Source organism: Pezoporus wallicus, unplaced genomic scaffold, assembly GCF_028554395.1.
Source record: "Pezoporus wallicus isolate ANWC-B61680 ecotype Strahan unplaced genomic scaffold, APGP_CSIRO_Pwel_v1 contig_3365, whole genome shotgun sequence".
Lineage (NCBI taxonomy): Eukaryota > Metazoa > Chordata > Aves > Psittaciformes > Psittacidae > Pezoporus > Pezoporus wallicus.
In genome coordinates, this window is record NW_026640883.1 from 1,641,027 (window position 1) to 1,666,159 (window position 25,133).

Below are 25,133 nucleotides of genomic sequence, written 5' to 3' on the forward strand. Positions count from 1 at the left end.
TCCCACAGGGAAGGGCTGCTGACAAAAACTCGGGACTCTTGTGTTCTGAGAGGGTAGATAAGGGAAACCAGGAATTAAACTTTTCAGGCATTATATAAACCTCAATAACGAACTCAGAAGTGCTCATTATTATTAAAGTTGCAGTATACAGCAAGACACAATTTTCACATTCTTAAATTTTTCTTCTCTGGCGTTAGAGTTTGGATTTTCTGCTGGTCCAAATTCAAGACATTTTGGAAAGCACGGAGAGCGGGTGAGAGCAACGCGGTGACAGCAGCCGCCTCTCCCCCCGGAGGAGGGCCCCCTTCAGCTGCAAACGGCTTTGCCCAAGCCCTGCAGAGCTCTTCTTCTTAACAATCTGGTTCAAGAATAAACCGAAAAAAGAGAGAAATTTAAACAGTACTGTTGATTTCTGCATTGAGTGTTCACTGAGGTGTATGTTATATTTAAATATTGCTCTTGATCCAGTGTCAGTTCCGACAAATTTAGTAAAAATAAAAGCTTAAGGCGACATCAACATTTTAGAAAAGAACTAAAACACTTCTAGCACTACACCGTCCTTTGAGGCACCCTGCCAGGTTTTCCTGCCCTGCAGTCAGCTTCTCTGATTTAGCTTAAGGCCTTTCACTCTGTTTCACAGCTAATAGTAGAAAGGGCTTGCTATTTCAGGTATCAGTGGAGCTGACCAAACCTAGCTGCTCGCTGGTGGAAAAAGTAATTCTTTTCCTCTCAGTTGGAAGAATAAAAAAAAGAGATTGGTGAGAGATGCTGTGACAATGGTAAAAATGGGAGGGGGAAAAACTGGGGGGGGGGGGGGGCATTTTCTTTAAAAGTGACCTTTCAAACACAAGCAGTCAAAACAGCCACCAAATAAAGGGAAGCCCAAACCAAAGCTTTCCCATCAGGCCGTGGTGGCCCACATTCATTTCTAGCATCAAGTAGGTTGGTTATGCCCTATCTGAGGCAGATGGAAGAAGCTAGTGTGGCTTTGCAGCCCATCTACAGGTCCTGGCCTCTGCTCCAGGGGCCATGAAACCTTTGGGATGTGAAAAAGGAGCAACTGAGCCATAGGACACTGGGCTGCTGCTTGAGAAAACCCTGGCTGTGCTGCAGGCACCCTCACCAGGTGTCATCCCCTGCACTGATGGAGCTCAGCAAACCATCTCCCTGCAAAAGCCAGAGCTGGAGATGCAAGCCAGCAAGGTGGAAAGGGAGCTGAGGGACAGACTGATGTTACAGAGGTGGCCTGCATTTCACAGGTTAGTGTGAGGATCTGCCTGAGCCTGTGTCCACCAGGGACCAGCCTCATGCAAGGACACAGCACCACAACTGTCTGGCAAAACCAGCTCTGCCACTCCAAACCCTGTGAGCACTTTTGCAGTTGAGAGCTGCTCTGTGCTCAACTTTGCTGGATGCAGGTGAGAACACCTGTGGTAGTCAGGGCTCTCCCATTTGTGTGCTGCTTTCCTCTCCCTAGGTAGGGGCTCACCTCACACCACACCATATTCAGAGAATTCAGTGGCTCAATGCAGAAGATCTGGGAGCTGTGCTTTTACATCCCCCCAAAGAGATGACCTAGAGGGAATGTCTTTAAACAAAACTTTAGAATATTTTAAATAATAAGTTAATTCTTAATAAATATGTGCTTCAAGAAAATGATAATTATATACTGCACCTTTAAATAATGCACTTATTTCTCTGCATTGGCTTCCATTTTGTTTTCTTTTATTGTTAAAGTGCATTAATCCAAAATAATGAACCACTTCCTCATCATTATTGTTAAAATAAATCACAACAACATTAATATGAGTCACTAAGTCACTACTATTAGTACTGCAATCTAGCAGATAACTCTATGTATTGCTCTATTTAATACTGTCCAGCAGAAGAATATAATACTTCTATTATAATCTCACAACAGCTCCAGCAGTCTTTTATGGCTGCTACCATATTAGTACAATTAAAAATGGGGAGAAGTATGGGAGACAGGGCCACAATGCCTCAGATACACATCCAGTACGATGTAGCTAACTGGATATATACATACATATTATATGGCAAGATACTAAGGTACAAAGAGGACCCTGCACACTGTGATAGGAGCTATTGTGCAGATACACCTCCTTCTCTTGCCACCACAGTATAAAGGGACCCCAACTGAACAGCCTCCCTCCCCACTTGGATGCAAAGAGCTGCTCGAACCACAGCACTGTTCATAGCCAGTAGTGGCACCTGGATGTTGTTTCAGCTACCAAAAAGACACCAGTCACGTTAGGTGTAGGTTAGCTGTAGGCAACTCTCTCAGTGTTACCAGGGAAATTAATAAAAAACCCAAACCACAAAAACCCCCAACAATAAAGACAAGAACAACGTATAAATTGTGTAGTATTTTTTTGGCAGAGAAACACATGATATTCTTGTGCTATTTTACTCAGCCCCTTGATCCCAGCTATTTTTAAGTCTTCATATCCTTTAGCTTCTAAGCCAAATCAGTTTGAAATTCTGTTGGAAAAAATGGCATGTATAATTTTGTGTAAACCAGTAGTGAAATAGTCTGCCCCTCCCCCTAAAAACAGATCTGCAATGCTGCCTATTATTTAAAGGAATTAGATACTGATCTTGAGTGATTAACAAAGCCATTTAACCCCCCCTAAAAAGCCATGTCTTCCACAAGTACAGTAGGGATGTGGGCAAAAGACTTGGCAACCTCATAAATAAAAGATGTTCAAAGCCTTTTTCAATGGATGCCTCTTCCATTTCCCACCACACTTTCCCTACCATGTGCCGTGTTTCAACGCATGCATCAATAAAGGCAATTAGAAATGGAATTAGAAGAGGCAGCTTCCTGGTTAGATGCATTTTAGGTGTAATTCCTTTGATATTAAACCTCTGAGCCTGAGAAGCCCAGGTACGCTTTCCAGTACAAATGTACATTTTGGATTCAAGTGGGAACAGAAACACATATTTGGCTGCTCCTTCAGTTTTAAGTCTCTCTTGGTAAAACAAGACTAAAAAAAAAGTAAACCAAGAACGTACAGAAAAGACAAAAACAAAACACAGAAAAAACTGTTCCCAAAAAATACACAAATTAAGGATGTGCAGACTGAGTTTGATGGCTTTATCCCCCCACCCCCTATTGTAAACACTGATGTTGCAGAAGGTCACGGCTATTTCTAACTAATACCTTGGTGGGCCCTGCCAGCAGTCAGCACACTTGAATTTGGACCAGATCACAAAAACGAGAAGTAACACGTTTGACAGCTTTGTCTTTAGTGTCTTAAGGGACTTTTGAATATTTTCATATTATGTCAAGTTTTGAGAAACCCGACTCTGAGAAGAGAATCAACCAGGATCACCTGGCAGGAGTCAGGCACAGAACTAAATATGGAGTCTACGGAGTAATCAACGTGCTTAAGCATGGGGTTTGTAGGTTTGTTTTACAAGCACCAGTAGGCATTGCTGCCCTAGAACACCTGAAATCCCAACTCAAAGTACAAGACAGAACAAAAGGAAACAAAAAGCCCCCAACCAGCACCACCTGATTGCCTTTTCCGGTGAGTTACCAGTAACAACAAAACACAGTTGAAGTCAAGAGACCAAATGTCTCCACGGTGAAAAGGCTCCAACTCTGGACCAACCAACTGTAGAGAATAGTAAAAAAAGAATTGAACATCTCCAAAGGATTAGAGTCCCTCTGTGTTTCAGAAACTTCCATTCCCTTCTCACTGTAAGTTGTGGAAATGCATCCAGAACTCTTGGGTATTCCATGTACAGACAAGAATGAGGAGAAAGGGAGCCTAGATCGTAAAACAGAGTTTGGCACAAAACTCCCCAAGTAGATGCATGTGTATTTCTCTCTCACAAAAGGCACACATTTGGTTTCCTATCGATAATGGGAAAGATGGGATATCATACCCTGTTACACATACAAGATTATTAACAACTTCACAAAAAGGCATTTGACTATGCTGCATCTTCCTCATAGCTGTTTACAACATATTAGCCCCACAAACCTCTCCAGAACAGCAGGTTTGTCCTCAGCATAGACTCCTTTGTCCCTTTGTACAAACTGGAGCACAGGGAAACGTCTTTTTGCGTAGCAATTGTTTGTTTTTTTTTTCCACATGTACACAACAGGAACAGTATAAATTAGGGAGGTTAAAGATATTGCAATATTAGTTCTTTTTCTCCAAGTAATTTGAGGGCACCCAGCCTTTGAATGGCTTCACACCATTCATAATCTGGCAATACCACCAGCCATTCGGGTTCCTTTCGAGGACTTCCATGCAGACACCTTCTTGAAACCCTGCAGTCTCCTCATCCCCTTCATAGTCTGCAATGGAAACATAGATGTCCTTGAGATTGTTGTGGATGAACTGGGATTTCTCAATGGGCTTTGGCCTGACTGTGGACACAGGAATCCCATTCCTCTGGGTAGAGAGATTGGAGGTGTTCTCCGAGTTCTCTGTACCCGACCGCTCAGGCTGCTTCCCCTTCGCATCGCCAGGCTGTGACCATGCGTTGCTAAAGGAGGAATTCCGACGGACACTCCTAAGATGATCCGTAGTTGTTAAAGATTCATTTCTGCGCAAGGAGCATGACAGGTTGTTATCCTTTGGTGGTGGAGACACAAACACTGACTGCGGCCGGACGGCAAGTTGCCTCACACCATTCCTCATTTTCACTGGCCCTGATGGCTTTGAAAAACCACCAGGAGGTTTGCTTGGGATGGGTGGTGTTGAACGTTTGCTCTGGTTGATGGTGTTCAAAGCCTGAACCCTCTTCTCTATCTTCTCTAAACTGTTTGACTTGTTTTCATTTTTCCTGTTCCTGGCAATTGAGGCATCGGTCTCTGCTGATGTAGTTTCCCGCTGGTTATCAGGGAGAGCCAAATAATGGGAAGGAGCCCAGCCTTCCATGTCTCCGTATTTCAGGTACCACCATCCACTGGCTTGCTTTTCCAGCACTTCCACTTCTACTCCTGCTGGGAAGCAAATTTCAGAATCCTGTACCTTTTGGTATGAGTCAGTGGTCACATAGAAACATCTGGAGTCATTTTCTTGCTCAGTTTTGGCTGTATGGCTAGAGCAGAAAATGCCACGGGAAGGAGCTGTAATGATATCAGCTGAGCTCCTCCTAACAGGATCCTCTTGGTTCTCAGAAGCTGTATGTGGGGGGCTCTCGGACTCTTCACTTCTTGAACCTTTAAGTCCACCTCTGAGTTGCCCAGTTGGCCTCAGCTGTCGCCTTAAAGTGCTGATATCCATCTTTTCTTGGCTCTGAGAGTCTGCCTTGTTCAGGAAGGGTTTGGGCCTAACAATTGGCTTTGCTCTAATGGAAGGACTTTGACCAGGCTCTTTCTTCATGCCTGTCCGTGGCACACCACGTAAACCAACATCTGAAGCTGACCTTGGTTTTGTTTCCTCACTCCTGGAATAATGGCATTTTCCAAGATCAGGCTGAATGTTTTTGTCCATCTTGAGCTTCATAAGTGATGACTTAGGAGAGCTGGAAGATGGAGAATTCCTTTGGATCAGGGAGAGAGAAGAGCTTTTCTGAGAATCGGAGTCTCCACTAGATTCTTTATTGGATGAAGCATCTTCCACATAACGTCTGAATCCCTCATTCTCATAGATGGTCTCTTCTTCGTGAGCAACTTCTTCTGAAGACTCTTCCACTTTGAACTTTGCTTTCTGAAGTGATGACATAGGAGAGGGCTTGAGGGGCTGAAACAGTCGTTTTTCAAGAGTGCCCTCTTCACGATGACTTTCACTCCCTTCACACTCTGAGTCAAAGCCAAAGGCAGGCACATCATACTCAGGTTCTTCATATTTCAGCTTGTGGGGAGAGTCCTGGGTATCTCCTGAAGAAACTGTTCCAGGAGCTGTTCCTTCTTCAGGGTCTTTTGGTTTACTGGGAGGTGCTGGGGGAGGAACTTTAGGCCGGGTTAAAGTACTGGTTCTTCTGTTTAAATTCGGCTTCTTCCTTTTGTCAATGTAAGATGCTGGAGCCCATCCCTCCTTCTCTCCAATCTGCACGTACCACCAGCCGCCAGAATTCTTTTCTATAACCTAGGACATGACAAGGAACGTGTTACTTTGACAAAAGTCTCAACCGAAAGCTTTCCACTCCTTCCTGTTCAATCCAGTTCCCTGCAATTGCCAAATATTACAGTTTTTTTCCAGCTGCACTGTTAAGGCTCACCTCTGCTTTTTGTCCTCCACGAAAGCTTATGCCATCAGAAATACATGACTGGAACTCTGCAATGGTGTAGTATTCCACTTCCACAGAGGGTGGCTCTGGTGGTTTGGGCAACTGAAAACCCTACAGAAAATAGGGAGTTTTGTTCAGTTAAACCAAAGAAACAGTGGCTGAACAGCAAAACGAAAAAAGTATTTGCCTTCATTCACTAAAATTCTTCCTTATTCCTGTGTTACTTCCTAATGATAACTTCCCAGTTCTCCAGAGTGGAAGCTGATATGCTGAGATGGGCCACAAGAGAGAAACCTATCAAAATGCACACTGTTCATGCTGCCTTCACCACCTATTAAAACAGTGATAATCTTTACCTAAACAGTAAAACATTTTACTGATGGGCCATAAAGTGTGAGCTGCCGTTCCAGTCACAGTAACAACAGCCCATGTACTCTGAGATTTTGTCTAGAAAGACTCGGTTCTGAATGGCTTGCCACAACTGCAGAAAATCACAATGCAACTGGCCTGTAACAGTTTCTGCCCGCCACCAAATATATGGCTTTAAAATGTAATCCTAATGAATTATTGCTCTTAATCTGCTGTGGGATTTTTAAACCATCTGAAAGAGTGATATGAGCTAATGGGATTCTGTTGTAGCAAGAAACAAGAATAATATCACAGACCCCATGAAGAGCTCGGCTCAGCTGAAGTGGCAAGAGAGAGGAAGGGCTTTACTATAGGATCAAGATGCCAATTCCTCCACGTAACAGAGACCCAGAACCTCTACTCAATCCCAACATAACCTGCATTTAAATTGTACAGAGGCTCCAAAAGAAGCACGACACTGCTATTTACAGCCACTCTGCAGCATACCAGACTCTTCTAAAAGCCAAGTGCCTTTACATTGAGCTGTTGCATTTCAGAGTTCATAACAATTATTTTTAAGGTGATGAATGGGGTAAGAGTCCTTTCAAGAATTTTAGTACCAAAAGCTTTTCAGATTAGCACAGCGCTCATCTACAGAATGACTAGATGCTGGTGAAGCTTCACAGCTTGTGGTTCTAACACTAGAATTGCAGTATGTCAGGATCTCTTGACCATAGGTCAGACCTGCCACAGACATGTACAGGACAGCCAAAGACACAAACTGATCCTAAGCCAGCAATGGGAGAAAGGCAAATTGCATACTGTGCTTTATTCTCACACTGCTCTATTTCTAAAACACCCTCATTGTAACTAACAACCCAAGTTTTATCACATGAATGTGATGAAACGCAGCATGTGGTATTTCATGGAGAATGCATCACTGCACCTTAGGAACCGTGTCTAACAATATTATAATTGGATGTTTCTGCACTATAAATGCTGAAACACAGCAGAAGTGCAGCATAATAAAATGCCTTCAGATAATAGCATGGTTTGGATTAAATGAAGATAATTGAAAACAGCAGGCATGTTCAGGGTTTCATATATATTATCATTGTTATTTTTAGCATAAGATTAAGAGTAATAGTCTTGCCAAAACAAAGTCTATTTGAAAATAACGCAAAAAGAAACAGGAAGAAAATGCCAATATGCTATTCATCTAGTTAACAGGGATCTCAGATAACACAAAAGAAATTGTAAGTCACATACTGCTAAAAAGGGGTACAACAGATTAAACACCATGTATCGTCTATTTGTAAACAGGTTATTAGCATGAATTTGTGCTAATAGATTACTTAGTACTTCCTATCTGAAAATCACAGTCCTAAAATCAAAATGGTCTAGGCTTCCAGCTTTGAAGGTAAAAATCATAGGAGGTCTCATTCTCATAGTACACATCCTCCATAAGGTCTCAAGTAACCTTAAATATATACAAGAGTGAAGCTTAACTATCTCAAAGACAGTAGGAATGGAAGGAGGACAAAAGACAAGAGAAAGTCAAAAGATCCAGTCTGGGCTAAAGACAGATAGAGGAACTTTAATCCTGCTGAGTCAGCCAGACAGGCTTTAAGGCTCATGCACAACATAGTAACTTTAGGATGTTATCCCTGCAGTTCCCAATTAAAGTTAGGATGTCCAAAGGTCTGCTCAACAGATAAACAATAAAATGAACAGGCATGAGAAGGCTGCATGGAGACCTCATAGCAGCCTTCCAGTATCTGAAGAGGGCCTATAAGGATGCTGGGGAGGGACTATTCATTAGGGACTATAGTGATAGGACATGGGGTAATGGGTTCAAACTTAAACAGGGGAAGTTTAGATTGGATATAAGGAGGACATTCTTTACTGTAAGGGTGGTGAGGCACTGGAATGGGTTGCCCAGGGAAGCTGTGAATGCTCCATCCCTAGCAGTGTTCAGGGACAGGTTGGACAGAGCCTTAGGTGAGATGGTTTAGTGTGAGGTGTCCCTGCCCATGGCAGGGGGGTTGGAACTGGATGATCTTAAGGCCCTTTCCAACCTTAACTATTCTGTGATTCTATAATTCTATACATCCCCCCCCCCCCCCCCCCCAGTACAGCTGTAGAAAGTCTCATAACTCACCCACACACCTACCCCACTGCTAACATATATCATAAACCAATACAAACCAGACTGGATTCTCTTCGTGGTGGTGGTCTTGTTCTTAGATTTGGAGAACCTGAGCAGGAAAGGGAAAAGGGACAATTTATTTAACTTTGTAAGTATTGCTAAACACATTTTTCAGCAGCTCTTTGCTGTTACATAATTTGAGAATATTAGTTATCGGTATTTGCAATATTTAAGGCATCTGCATGAAAAAAGATAGGAAACTATGAGGATATATTAGAAATACCAAGGTAGCTTAGCTATTCATCTCAGCTAAGCCAGCAAATTTAAGAGGAAATCACTGCCAGAAAGTAGTGGATTGTATTTTCTTCTGGAACTGACCAGCTCCACTGGAGATTGGCCAGTACAGAATTGGCCTAATACCTAGTTTTCCCCAAAGCGATAAAAATAATCCACTAAATTAATAACACTCACATTGTCCTCTATCATGGTATCTTGCCATTCCTTGCATAGACTGGTGTTAGCATCCGCATTTTGCAGACAAAGTAGTCAAAACATTATAGCAATTTGCCCCCCACAGAAACAACAGAACAAATGCAACAGAAGACATAGGTGGTCTCCTTGACTCTAACAATGCACCATCACATCATCTGCATTACTGAGGGCGCAGATCACATTTTAGAGTTTTCAAAAGGAAAGGCATCTGCTCTGGGAAAAAGTAAAAAGCAAACTCATACCGGCTAAGATAAAGAACCACCAGCCAGCCCTTGTAGAGAGTGAAATTAAATGTCATCACTACTAATGAAGGACCATGTCCTGGCATTCCTGCACATCTACAGACAATGCAAAGATCTGCTCATGTGGACTCAGCTATAAAGCCAGTACACATGGGATTTAGGCAATGCATGCCCTGAAAGGTAGAAAACCAAATTCACTGAAAGCCAGTGGAAACCCAAACTACTTTACTGCCTTACTTATTTGAGCTCTTTGTGGTGCTATCCTTGCTATGGCTGGGGATCCCTGGGCCAGTTTGGAAATCTGCTTGTCTGGGGTCATCATGGCATTGCCATTAGAGTCATTGCACAGGATGGGCAAGCTGATTTCCTTCTTGGTGATATGAGTTTCTGCAGTCTCATTTTCTGCTTGAGTTTCCTTATCAGTGGATGCTTTCTTGTTCAGCAGGTTACTGATCTCCATGATGTTTCCTATGATTTCCACTGGACCAGTTAAGTTCTTTTTCCTAGATGGAAGATCATCTTTAGCCTTCTTCAGATAAGAAGCTGGGGCCCAGCCCTCTTTGCCTAGATACCTGCAGAGGCAAATGAAACATCATCACATCAAACATAGTCTTCTCACACATTTAAGGTATCATAGCGAAGGCAAAAGTGATAGATGATAACAAACCAAAATTTGAGGTTCTTGTATAAGCTTTTCCAGTCTCTATTACCTATTGATCAAAACATGTCAGCTGAGGTAGCCATGAGCTGTGGACTGCTACCCACTAATCATCCTATGGAAGGACTTGCGTGTTTTATGCCACACTCAAACAGCACTAGGCAAACTCAGTATTTTCTCATACAGCAAAAAAGCAAATTATCAAGTAAAATATTTCAATACTCTCTAGTGGCAACTTAAAAGGGAAAAGGGCTAAACTAAGGGTGTGTGGAGCTCAGTACACAGACCTTGTGTCTACGGTTCAAAGCCCTTGTTCAAGCCTCCCCCCCTTGCAACTATTAACATACACTGATGCTCCCCCCATAACTCCCAGTCTTGTATGATCAGTTTCTCTTACGGAGAATATGGGGCTCAATCTACTGCAGCTTTCTCTAGCACTGTAAAGTCAAGAAACAATTTGACTGAGGAAAATGGCTTTGATGGAGATTCATTCCTCCGAACAAGTTAGAGGCTACTTCAAGAAATAAACTGGGAAATCTGAACAGACACCTGAATCCACTACATGTTCCTGGAGCACCAGCCTGAGCTGCTCATGCTGCACTTCAAACTGAGGTTATTCTTCCACAGCTGGGCTTTTGGGAAGATGGTTTTTCTAACTCCTGCCATTCCTAACACCTCAGCAGGGATTTCAGATTACAATCAGACTCCAGGGATGACCATGTGGATGAACTCTGCTTTCCCTAGCGAAACACTAACTTGCTACAGAATGAGTCACTGAAAACTTTCTTTAATCTCTTGAAATACCCAGGGCAGGAGCTTTACTGTAAGTGGGAAAGCAGGCACCATTAACATCCTGGTGCTCAGGAAATCTGCTGGAAACACAAAAGTTAAAACAGTTGGACTCTAAGGCTCTTTAATTAAAATGGAGACTCATTAGACAGCAGAGAAAGGAGCTGGGGGGCAGGTGAGGTAGAATATCAGCAAATCATTCTCTGGCAAATGAGCAACTCTGCCATGCCAACACTTGGATTCTGGGGTCATGGTAAGATTCCTGCACCAGGGCATACTCAGCTCATTCACCACATCCACACACTCAGGAGTGGTACAGGGGCTTTATAAGAACAGGAACACCCAGTGTAGGCTTGCTTCCTGAGACTTCTTCATTACTTGCCCTGTACAAAGGCAAGATCTTGCCTTTTCCTCCCCTCCCATCTAGATCACCCAGGATACTAGTGATGCTGCTTCTCCCTACATACCTGCCTTCTGTCACACATGAAAGCAAAGTTATGGAATCTCTCCTGCTCAGAGAGCCTAGTGACAAGTTCTTCCCCAAAGATTCTGGTATAAAAGGAAAGAATCCCAACAACTCTGAGCTTTATTTGCCATGTGGAGACTAACAGGTAGCAGCAAGTAACAACTTGATTTGACTTTCAACAGGTACACAGCATCCAGCCATTGATACTATGTCAAGATGCAAAAGGCCTGAATATGTGCCACATCCCCTGTTGTGACAAGGCAGCTCTCAATGACATTTTCCAACCCTGACGACTTTTGGCTTCCTCCCCTTTTGAAGTAGAAGGCCCTTTGGCAGAGCTACTGACCAATGCCAGGCAGCAGAAATCACAGAAGTTTTCTTTAAAGGCCATTTATAACTTCATATGAACTAGAGATGTAAAGATTTTAATCTGTGAGAAAGCCTCATTGGCCAATGCACTGAGCACTCCAGCTCCAAGGTTACTTTCAACAGAGCCCGACTGTGCAAAATCAGCAAGAAAAAACAGTTTACATCCATCTTAGTTTGTGGGAGACTTAACACGTTTAAGATCAGAAAGGCAGCCACAGGCAGGTTCTGTACTGGCATGTTAGTTCTCCTGCCAACTGTACGTATTTGGATCAGCCCATATAACCCTGCTGCTTCAGACACCTCTGATCTCGCATAGTTTCTCCTACTGAATAGTAGCAGCAATATCTGGACAGTTAATAACTTTGGGCAACATACCCTCAGTAGAGAAGCTGTTGCTGGTTATTTCTTCCTGCGAGTTAGTAAATTCAACCTGAAATTTACTGCCAGCAATTGCCAGTTTATTTGTGCAACATCACAAATAAAAGCTACTTACGGAAGTCAAATAGTTCTTGAATCTGGTAATATCAAAGACCTTTGCACCTATCACCTTAGAAAACTACTTTATCTCCCTATTTTATAGGTGAATGAAGAGCAAGGGTAACTGCTTATCAGCTTCAGAGAAGTCCTGAACAAGTTACAATCTTCTCATCAAGAGATGAATCCCAAACTTACTTCCTTTGTTTAACGTTCACAACCTACTGGAGACATTTCAAACCCCATCCTAGATTCCTCCTCCTTTTTGTGCCACTAACACCTCCCAACTACACTTCATTCACATGGGCTGGGGCTCACAACTAACCACAAAATGAAGATGCGGGCAAATAAGTTTTACTTAGCATAAGGCTACTTACTTGGCCTCCAAACCACCTGGGCACCATGAGATTACCTCCAGGTGACAGTAACTGATACAAAGCAAGATCTAATAATGGATGCTAATGCCAGCCATGATTATTCTGGGGAGCGCACAGATCCACTGAGCTCAGTAGAACAGCAAGATGGATCCCAGGTCAGAGCCTCTCTTTCACTTCTCCAGAATCCAAACAATTTATTTATTTACTTATTTTGAAGCCATAATGCACACAGAGCAAAATAAAGACACAAATATTGCCTCTAGCTTCTGCAGCATTGAACTGTGAGGTCTGCAGAATTAGGTGCAGTGATTTTGTTCCTCAGAGATTCCAAAACCTTCCCTATTTATATTACATGAAGGAAAAAATGGATTCAAACCATAGGAATGTTAAAAAAAGAGTCAGAAGTGCCTCTGTGAGTCTGAGAGTCACATCTGCTTTCCAGCTCCAGAGCACTGGAATTACTCCAGAGGGAAGCAAACTAGGGGAAAAAAAAAAAAAGGAAAAAAAAAAAAATTGAAAAAGGACAGGAAATGAGGATCAGCACATGGCCAGGAATTTGGGGAAATTACATATTTAAGGTGGAACAAGCTAATGCATTTAAGGTGGATTTCATTTGCAAGCTGCTGGATTTGTTTTTTGTTTTTACACATTGATGTGTGTGCATTCAGTCTCCTAGCAGACAACAAGGCAGCAGGCTTCAACTGCACTCTCTTCCTGCTCTCTCTTCCCCCACACTCACTGCAGAAAGATTTGTTCCTTTTAAGGCACACATTTGTCACACACGTATGGGAAGGCCCTAACTCACCTTTCAACAAGAAGAGTGGTTGCTCAACTCAAAATGCCTCTTACAAAAAAGCCAAGGGCACGCTGTGTTTCCTAACTACAATGGGGTGGCTGGAGCATCCACTGTCCTTGCAGTAGATCACCATGAAGTGCTTACTTAAGCTACTGCAGCAAGAGTCACTGTCCACTAGAATCCACTTCTGCTATATAGAAAAGTGCGTGTTTTGGGTTGGCCTGAAGGAGTATGTGAGGAAAAGTGGGGAGAAAGAAAAGAAATTCTGCTTCCTGTAGAACTGTTAATATTGCAAAGGGGAATACAGTAGTCATACGGCTTCATTTAAGAATAGCAAAATAAGTTAAAAGACGTCTTGCAGTGTTTCTCTTCTCTAAAAAGCCCCTATATGCTCTTGATTCCTCTATCTGCAACTTTGGATTCCACTTCTGTGAATGATTAAAAGAGAAAAAAATATGTGACCTGACCAAACCCAGGCATTTTTGAGTTCTTCCTATCTAGAGTGCCTTCCTGGCTCCACTGCTACCTTTATTAGCCTATTCCCTCTATGGGAACATTAAACAGAAGTTAAAAATAAAAATTAAGAAACCCCATAACTCAACAGTATCAGTTTTCTAAGTAACGGACATCAAGAAAAATAACACCACTGCTTCAGTCAGCATTTTCATAGTCCTCATTCATAGCTGATAAATCAAGCAGAATTCAAAACAAAAGCAAGTTTTGGCTTGGGGAAGGAAAGGGGAAGAGATAACCACTGCATTTACAAGCTGAATGTAAAAAGATGACTAGATGAGATGTTTTTCATTGCCTGAAAGAGAAGCCTCTGCTTATAAGCTACCTGTAGTATCACATCTTGTTTAAAGAGAAACTGGATTTCACATCACTGGCAGATTCACATACAGATACAAAACAAGGGGCAGAATCAAGAAAAAGCACTAAACCTTAAGTATTGTGTATGCCTAGGTTGAGAAAGCTCTCGGTAAGTACTCATTCCTGACCTTATATTACTATTACTAATATAATTACTATGTAATTATATTACATAGCTAACCTACATCCTCCCCATCAGCATTTAAAAGGAGAATTCTTAAGTCACAATTATCTTCTATGACTATTGTTTCAAACATATAACAAAGTTTGATAGGCAATGATAACTTCACCTGCCCTCAGAATCCAATCTCTGTAGACTGGGAATATCTAAGGTGGACAGGCAGAAATCAGGCAAATTATGAGACCACCAATAAGTATGGACAAGGGCTATAGCCAGCAGACTGATCCCTTCCATCCCTGAAAATAGCACTACCTCCCCCAGACAGCTCAAGAGATCGCAATCAGCCTTTCGGCATTGCTATCAATAGATTTAAACATGTTACAGAATAACTCTTATAGCGGAAACACATCTAAGTTACACAGAACAGAAAGCTTTGATAGGTCTCACCGATCTTAACTCAGATACGGGCTTTTAACTTGAAGGAAAGAAAATAATCTACAAGTTCAGGAATTTCCCCCCTGGAATGGTTCACAGCTTTCACAGACACTGCAGTGTTACTTTAACCACCATTGTATCATCACAGCCTTTTCTTTACATTTCTTCAAGAGGCATTATGAACAATTTGGGCTTCCTTGCCTAGCTACGGAATGATTTAAACACTAAGTGAAGGATCAGAAAAGCTCATTGTCACAGTTTCCGCAGCAGCCTGGCTGCATGGCTTCTTTACCTTATGTACCACCATCCTTCCAGGTTCTTTTGGATGACCTCCACGGTGACCCCTTTCTCGAACCCAATCTCATCCTTCCCCTGGCTGGCGTACGGCTGGATAGTGACATATTTCTCTTCTAGTGAGGGAAGAAAAGGCAACATCAGTTAGGGTCAGAATCAGTCCAGCTGTTTTTCTGCTCTGCTTGCTTTTAAACTGTTATGCAGTGATTACGTGGAGCCATTACAAAAGGCGGAGCCCTGCTCAGGGGCCCACTGATTATTTATGCTGACGACATGACAGATAATCAGCCCCTTGCCACTACCCTGCTGCTGATAATCACAAAGTGCTTCCATGCCAATAATGACACAAAGTCCCCTGAGAGCTTCCCCCGCCTTTCTACCCCCCCCCCCCCCCCCCCCCCCCCCAAGTTCCTCGAGCGGGTAAGGGAGAGGTTTTGAAACTGGACTTAACTCCCATACTGTAACTTGACAGAATCAACCTGCCTGCCAAATCAGCCAAGCGTCACCGTGGGAGCTCCAGCCAGTTGGCTCTTTGAACACGGCACATGGCTGCAGAAAGCATTGTGTTACTGAAACCCTAGCCCTGCATCCCGAGAAGGACTGATCCTCCCCAGCTCAGAGGGGCTGGCCCATCACACTGCTCTCCTGGCACCTCCCAGACAGCACAGGTCTACAGCAACAAGCTTGAAACAGCATTAAAAAAGTGATAAAGGAATAAAGACATTTTGCATTTGACAGGAAACCATACAGCATTTGTACTCGTGAGTTGTGAAGTGCTTTGCATACTTTTCGTAGACCTCACTTCAGAGAAATAGGTTTGTTGCAGTGGTAAACAAGGGCCAGAACTAAGACACACACTTCAAAAGCGCAGGCTAGATTGAAAGTATGGTGTCTGAGCCAAAAACTCAGCATCTCTGTTCATTTGCAGCATCTATCCCCTTCCCAGCTAGGCAGGGGTGAGCAGACTTCCTAAGAGCAAGCCAATGAGCAGAACAGAACAGACACTTTGTCAGCATCTTCCTCCACCCACCAGGAGTCATCTACTGTGGCATTTCCATCACGCTCAAGGTCAACCTTCTCCTCCAAGATTACAAATGGAATGGAAAACGTGAACTACCAGCCTTAACCCTCCTGAACCCAAGCTGCAGTGCATGTAACAGCCTGAGTTTCTGTAGCTAGATCAAAGGGAGGGAAGGCAAGCAATAAAGTGCTCCCTCACCAGCCTTCCTAGCACTTTCTCCTGGCAGCCACAAGGCACAGCCAGGAACAAATAGCAGGTTGTCAGGGCACAGGAACAGGCAGAAAATTCAGTAAATCCGGAGCTCCTGATCACTGCAGGACAAAGGAGCTATGAAAAGGTTGCAGCAGCTTGAGGCAAACACTCTTCTGGAGAGAGTGAAGCAGACCCAACCATCTGTTTGGCACTGTGGCTCAACTGCATTCTGTGCTGGGCAATGCATGGAAACTTTAAAGAAAAAAGCAAACCATAACTGAGAGAAAGTAAGAACTAATACCTCAGAAAGGGTGAGGGGGAATGTTGACAGAGCATCCGATAGCAGAAAATTCAGCAAAGCTACATCTCTGAAGTCAACTTCCCTTGATGGGTCACATTTGGATCCTTACAATTCTGGTTGGGTAAGACCTGTCAAAACCTTTGCCTCCAAGTGGAAAATACTTTCTCCTGCTCTCCCCTAAGATGGCTGCTTTAACTGTCCTATCACTGATAACAAATTCCAGCTAGTTTGTAATTAGCGCTATCAGGATATGACACTGTCCCCACAGAAATACTCTATTACAAGATAGGGTCTGATGAATGAAACCTGGCTTCAAAGTTGCAGGAAAAGAGGAAATCTTGTTGAGAGGAAAGCCCTTTAGGTGACTCCTCCCCATATGGAGGAAGGGCTGCATGGAAGTAGGAAGGGAAGAGAGAAGTTTTCCCATGAATTAAAGACAATAAAAAGTGTTAAAAATCCATTTAGAAAAGAGAGGGTCCTATAATGTTTTTGTTTAGGAGCTCTGTTTTTAAGCCTACAGATCAAAACAGGGAAGCCACCATTACAGTTTCCTCTTGCAAAGTGCTTCCACAGCAAAAATTACAGCCATTTCCAAGATTACACGTTTGGTTTCTTTCAGTAGTGCAGTGGATACCACAGATACATGAGGTTTGTAACTTAAACAGTATTACAGAGATACAGGCCTCCTTGCAGTCAAAGGGTGATTCTGCTTTGTTTCTCAAGACTACCTCCAGCCAGTAAGATAGTCCTTACATATACACCAAGATTTGCTTAAGGGAGCAGTGGAGCTTTCAGTGGCTGTGTTACTTAAGACAACTGATGCAGCATTCAACATATCAGATTACTAGTCCAGTCTTTAAGAGACGATATCTGACACTTCATAACTGATAAAGTTTATAGAAAGAGGTAACAGAGATAAATGGCTTCATGAGAGAATTGGGAGAGCATCAGTCAGTAGAAAGACACTCCTCTGAATTACACTGACAAATCTGAACTTTCATGATGGTTTCATCCAGCTACAATGACAGGCAATGGTATAAGACACAAGTCACTAAATCATCGCAGACCTACCATCAAAGTTGTATGCGCAGATCTACAGAGAATACAGAAGTGTTTAATTTTGATTCATTAAATTTTGATTAAAAATTACCAAAGGAATGGAAAAAAAAAAAGGCAAACAAAAGTATAATTCATATTCCCCAGCTGCAGCTTCTATTACACCAACTTCACCATCGAGGTCAAGTGGGCCGAATAAACTTTATTACATGTTACAAAGTACATACATCAGCCAAAAGGCTACACCTTGGAAATAATGGGATGAGAATCCTACTACACTTCAATACAGAAATAGCATAAAGGCACCTTTGTTCTTAGCACCTGACACCAGGAGATCTGTTAATGGCTCAATTGGCTAACTTCACTTATACTCCCTTACCACTATTTTGCAGGCCAAAGATGCCTCCCCAGCTAAACTGAAGGAGGTACCTCTATTGTAAATTCAACTGCACTAGTAAATCTGAACAAGGCACACATGAAGAAGCAAAGGCTGTTTGGCAAAGGGCTACAATCTGTCACATCATGTGTTATCTAACTTCAACCCACTTAGCTTAGAAAGGAAGGATTGGTACATGTTATTCTCCCTCCTACCCAAACACAGAAACTATTTAAAACATGCACAATAAGAACTTCTGCACTGTTGGGGCTACCCAACTCAGGCACTTGTAGCTGTGCTCTGCCCAGCCCTCCCAGACACCTCAGCTGCCCCAATGATCAGTGCACTAGCCATTCTAAAGCCTCACTTTCTACTTCTTCCCTTTCGCCTCCCCAAATAAAGGCAGGCTTCTATTTCACTCTGCTTCTACCCAAAGTCTCCTGAAGAGAGACAGTAGAGGCTTGGGGCCATAGAGACAGATCCTGGTGGATCACTGGGAAAACAGTGTGGACAGCAGAGGACAGTTCCCACATCCTTGTAACAGCCCATTTCCCTTTCCTTCCTTCATCTTGCATTGCACCCACCAAGTCTTCTTGCTCAGTTCATGGCTCTTCCATGAGATGGACCTGAAGCCAACCTGGCCAAGGAAAAATCAGCATGACCCTAAGTCTGGTTTGCTTCCTTGCAGATCTGCATGAGCATAAAGGAGAAGGGGAGCTGCTGGGAATGGCTCTTTTAGTGGTGGCACCACAAACTCTGAGTAAAACTCTTCTCTATATTAAGCCAAGCCAGTTTCAATGCAGCTTCACTAAATTTTGAGGAAAGAGGCCTATTTCTGAGACTGCTGGAAGCAGAGTCAAGGCAATCCCTATGCAACTTGATCCAAACCCAGGTTAGCACAGTTTTAGTGTGCTCACACATCATTTCCCACCTATTTTAAGATACAGCTTAATAAAGTGCAACTTTTTTGCCTAAATAGGATTTGTAGTACAGCTCTTAAACCATCACATGATTTACAGCAGAGCAAGATTACCTGTAGGCACCTTAGCAATGCTTATCAAATAGTAAAAGGTCACCTTTGCAGCCATTGGGGACTGAAATACTACTTCTGTCTCACCCACAGCCTGTTAATAGCTATGCTACAACATACTGGTTGCAGAAAAACTAGGAACGCCGTATTTAACTTGTTACATTTTAGGAGGACTTAATGACATTTATTCCTGGATAATGGCAGACCATAATGGAGCTTTGCGTTTTTTCTTTTTGTGTAAGATTGCAGCTTGTAATTAAAGAGCCAGCAGATGTGTCTGCTCCTTCACACTGCCTTTACACAGCATAGTAACCAAATAGGTTTTCTTTTGTTTCACCTGATGTATTTTGTCTACTAGTAAAAGGGGAATCTCAAAGAATTTATAAGGATTGTGCATGGCGTTTTCCATATCAGGTGATGTGTTAGGACAGCTCTCCCACAGGAAAAGCCTCAGAACAGTAAAGATGAAACTTTGTCTGTTCCCGAAGAAACTGTACCTAACTGTTTGACAGAGCAAGACACCAAACTTGTCAGCTTCCCATCTGTCAAACCAGAATTTCAGACTTTAAACGTGTGCTTGCGCACACACATACTACACATTAAAGTTATGAGGTGTCTTGAGAAGGCAACTTGGTCTCTCCTCCGGCTGTCTGGATTTATACTTACTGTCAGGTCAAGGAAAGCAGACCTACGGTTTTACTGCCTGAGTTGTAATGTAGAGCTTCAGTAGCACTTTCCAAATCTTCCTGATTCCCCTGGCACTGGTTATTTCAGATTCTTCCTAGTCTATCACCAAGGTAACGGTTCCTTTCCTCAACATCTTCAAAATCCTCTATCACTGCTGCTCCTCACCACCAGAGCCCTGATCTGGCCCTTCAACCTCTTTTGTACAGCTACTGCAGTCACCTCCTGCCTCCTTTGCTACTTTCTCAAAGGAGCAAAGCACACTGCTCTCACCAAAGGCTCTTGGCATAGCAGCCAGACTTTGCTCTTTACCAGGTACTTTGGTACCTCAGCCAGATTCCTACCAAGTGTACATCAATTCAGTTGTCCCATCTCAAATTTTCAAGCTTGCACGCAGTGCCTTGCTTTAATATCCAGCTACATGCTCTCACATGTTCTGCTCCCTTTGTATTTCTCATTCCTCCAAATCCTTCCATCTTTTCTCACTCAGCCCCATGCCTTTCTTATGATGCCTCATCAACCTAAGCAGGCTCCCTCCTCCATGGTACTAATAACCTGAAACTCTCAAATCCTTTCTAAAATAAGCCTTACCTACCCTGATTTCCTGCCTTGCCAAACAAGGCTGGCTTTAGCCCTTCTCTAAAAGCTTTTAAAAATACCAAATAAATATCACTTTCCACTGTGAAAAACACTTTGGTCATAGTAAGATGCATGCCAAATTGCCACTTGCCCAGGTTCCTTTGATGCACAGATCTCCTTCTCTTTATTTAGGCTGTAAACTATTTGGGACAGGAACCTTGCCTTTAAGCAGCTAAAATACCATGCACGTTTCCAGCCCTGCCTAATCAGTCTCATCTCTCCCAGGCAAATGGCCAGCGCTCAAACGTTTCTGCTTCCAAGTTCTGAGCGCCCCGTTTCACATACCTCTCCTTCACCTATATTTTATAAGTTTGCTCTTTTCTGCCTCCATAAAGAAGTGTGGAAGTTATCTGCAGCACTTCAGGAGCCAACCAAGTCAGGGAATAATTTCCTTTGCTCAGCTGGTGTCTGTACATGCCCCCAGCTTTCTGTGACCCCATCCTTGTTCGATATGCCAGCAAGAGTGGGGGATAGGGGGCACTGGGTTTGAAATTAGCCAATTAATGATTTCTCAGCAAAATACAACAGCTCCAAACCTACATCTTCCAAACCACAGAAGAATTCTCTTTCAAAATACTTTCCCTTCAGTCAGCAGTCTGCTCTTGCCCTCCCCCACTCCCCCCCCCCACTTTGTCAGACCTGCTTCTGGAAAAAGTCTCACTGTTCCAGAAAGTGATGCATTAATTCAACATGGACTTTGTTTTATTTGTCTAAATACGCAGCACAGAAAATAACTGCCTGCAGTTATCAAATGTGTTCATCTGCAGACAGGAGCTCTTCAGCCTACGTTCCTCATCCGCAGGCCCCTCACCCTCTTTTTGGTTTTAGACAACAGAAAACCTTGTGCCAACAGATAGAAAAGAACAATAATGACATTTCTTCTGAACAGTTCTGTACTGCGCACGCTCGCTCTTCAACCAGCAAGGGGCAATAAACATTTACTACTTTCCTTGGAGCACAGAGGAGGGGAAAAAAAAAGCCCAGATGAAAAACTAAAAAGAACAAACCACGTCTGAAGCCGCTCTGGGCTGGTTTGATTTATGCACAGCAAAGCAGCCTTGTGCTGCAAATGACAAACACTTCACCAGCGTCAAGGAGAAGCAGCAAAAAACAGTGGAAACAAAGAGAGAAGTCCTGTGGGTAATGAGGGGACTGCCAAAGAAGGCAGAGCAGCTCTGGTGGGATGCAGAAGCACACCAGCCAGGCTGTATCACCAGTACTGATCAAGGGCTCTTGCCACAGCTAGAAAACTGGTTGAAGAATGACTCAGCCAGGGTAGGAGATGGGGTTCAAGTATCAAGACCAATTCAAGATGCGGTTCAAGTATCAAAGACTATTGAGTTACATGACTGACCTCCCTCCACGCCCCATCTCCCCCCATCAAGCTCCTGCTCCCCATAAGTTACGCAAGAGGAAGACCTATAGTTTCCAAGTTCTAACTTTAACTCTTTCATTGAATAGCTTATCTTTTGTGCTAGCAGCTACTCTTAAATAACAGGCTCATTTGGCAGAAATTCAGCCCATATGTCACTATACTGTTGATATGAATAACTTTAAAGTACTTTCCTGCATTGTAACAGCTCCAGTTGAAAGTCTTGGGCATAAAACCAAAGCAGCAATAACTTATGTCAGCTATCTGGCATATAAAACAGGCATGTAAACCCCCTCTTTTCCCAATCAAAATTGAATAGCACAAATGACTTCTCATTAAATTAGCCTGTAAACAATTCTAAATTGTCTTCCAGGGGAAGTTCTAGATAGATGCATGTGTAGAATTACCATTTTACCCAGCACAAGAGAACATGAATTCTGCAGCTTGGAGGTCTGACAAGTGTCAGGACTGAGGAAAACTACAAAGGTTCAGTCTTCTCCTTACAATTCATATTTGTATTACTGGAGCTTTGTAATGTATAGACAAAAGTTTAGAAAATGTACCACATTTTAAAACATTTAACTTGTAAAAGAAACAAGCTCTGAAGCTACATAAGAAACATAAACCAATGTAATCTCTTAGATCTGGGTACACCATGGACCATTTTAAAGAGGAAAGTTTAGCAACAAATGCCATCTGTTTCTCTTTGTAAAAACAGACTACAGCTGTTCTCTTTGCAGATTTTTTTCAGCTTTAAGAAGGAGCACTACCGTGATATTCAATACTTTGTCCTTCATGTTTCTTATTCATGGACCCAGTAAAATTTCTCTCAAATATCTGAAGTTTAGGGATGCTCAGCCTTTTTAAGTGGCTTTGCAAAGGGTAGAGGTAAATATGCTGTCCTTGATAATTCTCCCCTGTTAGGGAGTCTGTAACAGGGAAGCAAGCACTCTTCCCTTCCACACTCGGGCTTTCCTGGTGTTTTTAATATCCAAGTCACTTAGAAAATCCTGGTCTTCAGAAACAACATGTAATTCCTTCAGTTCTCACTTTAAAGTGATTCTATCATAGACTTAGTTGGCAAAAACACTTTATTAGTGGAACCCAAGCATAAATAGGAAGGGAAGCATCTTTTACAGCTTGCTTTTAAACTCCAGTGACCTCTTGGAACTAACCCAACAGCAGGGACTATCTTGAGCAGAATATCACTGGGTGGGGAGAATTGCAGCCAAAATGTTTAATTGAATTTATTTCCAAGAAAGAGGCCAAGTGGGGAAGGGGAAGCTGTTCTGCCTGCATCGAACAATTCTGGCAAGCTCCTGGTTGAACAGCTCTTCTAGTTCTTCTGGGCTTTAGAGCAGGGGCTTGAAGGTTAGCAGGGGGTGTGTGTACACTTCATGCCTTCTGTCATTTCAGTGCAAACCCACCCAAATTTGGCCTTGTTAGGATGTCTTTTGGGTTGGGATGAGGGCAAGAAGGGAGAAAGAATCTCTTCTGACCTCATATAAACTGTGTTCTTTTAGAGAACAGCAAGCTGGACACCCAGAGAGACTCCTACTTTCAACTGCATTTTGGAAGGCATAAATGTCTGTACAGACTACAGCTATGTCAGATGACAAAGCCACTGTCTCCAACCTGTCCCCAAGTATTCAAATCACTTCTTTTACTTTCAATATGCCTGCTTTTTTTTAAAAAGCTCCCTAACCTACTATTTCAGATGACATTAACCAGGTTGTTTTTAGCCAGCTTGGCTAGCTGTGGCTGAAATGCATTGGAGAGAGCTTATAGAAGGAGCTCAGCCATGGAGGGTGCCCCAAACCTTGAGATGCTGCAGTTTGTGCCAAGTTCAAGTGCTGAGATTTAGTTTGAGATAAAGCACATGTTCTCCAACACACTCAAAACCCCAGTATTGCTTGGGCCTAAGAGGGAAGAAACTGTTATGGAACAAGAAAAAGGCAAGGATGGAAGAGATTAGGGGAGCCTGTGATGGGGAAGACTGCCAAAGACACTGTCAGAGGGCAGTTCTGGAGCTGAAGCCCACAAATAGTGGGCATAAAAGTGAAAAAGATAAAACCTGGGAATGCAATTTAGGTCCTCAAGTTTTACCTCAAGACTATGTTACAGGATTGATCATGCAGTCTTAATATCTTATGGAGCTTTGTTTGCAGTGTTGTATGAATATGAAGGATATATTTGTTTAAACTAGTAAACAAGCTGTTTAGAAAACTGGTTCTCAGAAATGATCCCAGTTAATTTACCTGGAAGTATCTGGCAGACTTTGACAATGCAAAATAAGTAGCTCCCAAACTCCTGTGGTACAGAAACAAGCACAGGTTCTTTTGTCTCTCAGGGTAGTCCAGTTGCTGCAGGGTCTGCAGTAGGAAGAACGCCCTTCTTGTTACTTTGGTTTCCTCAATCACACCAGTTCTGGTGTCCTCAACATAAAAAGGACATGGAACTGTTGGAACAAGTCCAGAGGAGGGCCACAAGGATGATCAGGGGACTGGAGCACCTCCTGTGTGAAGACAGGCTGAGGAAGTTGGGGCTGTTCAGCCTGGAGAAGAGAAGGCTGTGTGGAGACCTCATAGCAGCCTTCCAGTATCTGAAGAGGGCCTTTAGGGATGCTGGGGAGGGACTCTTCATTAGGGACTGTAGTGATAGGACAAGGGGTAATGGGTTCAATCTTAAACAGGGGAAGTTTAGATTGGATATAAGAAGGAAATTCTTTCCTGTTAGGGTGGTGAGGCACTGGAATGGGTTGCCCAAGGAGGCTGTGAATGCTCCATCCCTGGCAGTGTTCAAGACCAGGTTGGACGAGGCCTTGGGTGGCATGGTTTAGTGTGAGGTGTCCCTGCCCATAACAGGGGGGTTGGAACTTGATAATCTTAAGGTCCTTTCCAACCCTAACTATTCTATGATTCTATGATTTTGAAGCAAAGGTGAAAGGTCGCTGAGAAGTTGTATGTGCTTGACACACACAAGTCTGCAAAAAGAACCACCACCAAATCCAGGAGAAGATAAATTTGCTACTTTTAAAGTCCATTGTCTCCTTAAGCAGGAAAAGGCACCCTCAACCCAGAAGCTCCTCTTGTGGTTACATTTGGTTCCATCCCCTCAATAAGGCTGGCTGAGAGTTACAGAAGTGAAAATTGTGCTTCCCCCTGCCTCTTCCCATTTTGAAGTGTAATGAATACCACATCTGGACAATCTTGCAAGAAGAGTAGAAGTGGACAGAAAGGGGTACATTTGCTCTTGAGAAGATGATTCACACGCACCAGAGAAGTGCTTGGGTTGAAGGATACCTCAGACTTCACCCAACCACAGCTTCAGAACACAAAGTGCTCCTCCCTCCAAAGGCAGTGTCAGATG

At 43.0% G+C, this 25,133-nt stretch overlaps 1 protein-coding gene across 5 annotated transcripts in view; it reads right to left on the bottom strand.

Annotated features, from left to right (window-relative positions):
* Positions 1 to 3,831: 3,831 nt before the first annotated feature.
* The window catches only part of SH3PXD2A (SH3 and PX domains 2A), a 252,489-nt gene continuing 231,187 nt past the window's right edge, over positions 3,832 to 25,133 (bottom strand). For all 5 annotated transcript variants that reach the window (XM_057421098.1, XM_057421099.1, XM_057421097.1 and 2 more), the window contains 5 exons: positions 15,092 to 15,209; positions 9,682 to 10,016; positions 8,770 to 8,819; positions 6,205 to 6,324; positions 3,832 to 6,071 (listed from right to left, as the gene is read on the bottom strand). In XM_057421098.1, coding sequence (XP_057277081.1) covers positions 4,176 to 6,071; positions 6,205 to 6,324; positions 8,770 to 8,819; positions 9,682 to 10,016; positions 15,092 to 15,209 — 2,519 coding nt within the window. In that variant the 3' untranslated portion in view covers positions 3,832 to 4,175. The remainder of the gene's footprint in view (positions 6,072 to 6,204; positions 6,325 to 8,769; positions 8,820 to 9,681; positions 10,017 to 15,091; positions 15,210 to 25,133) is intronic.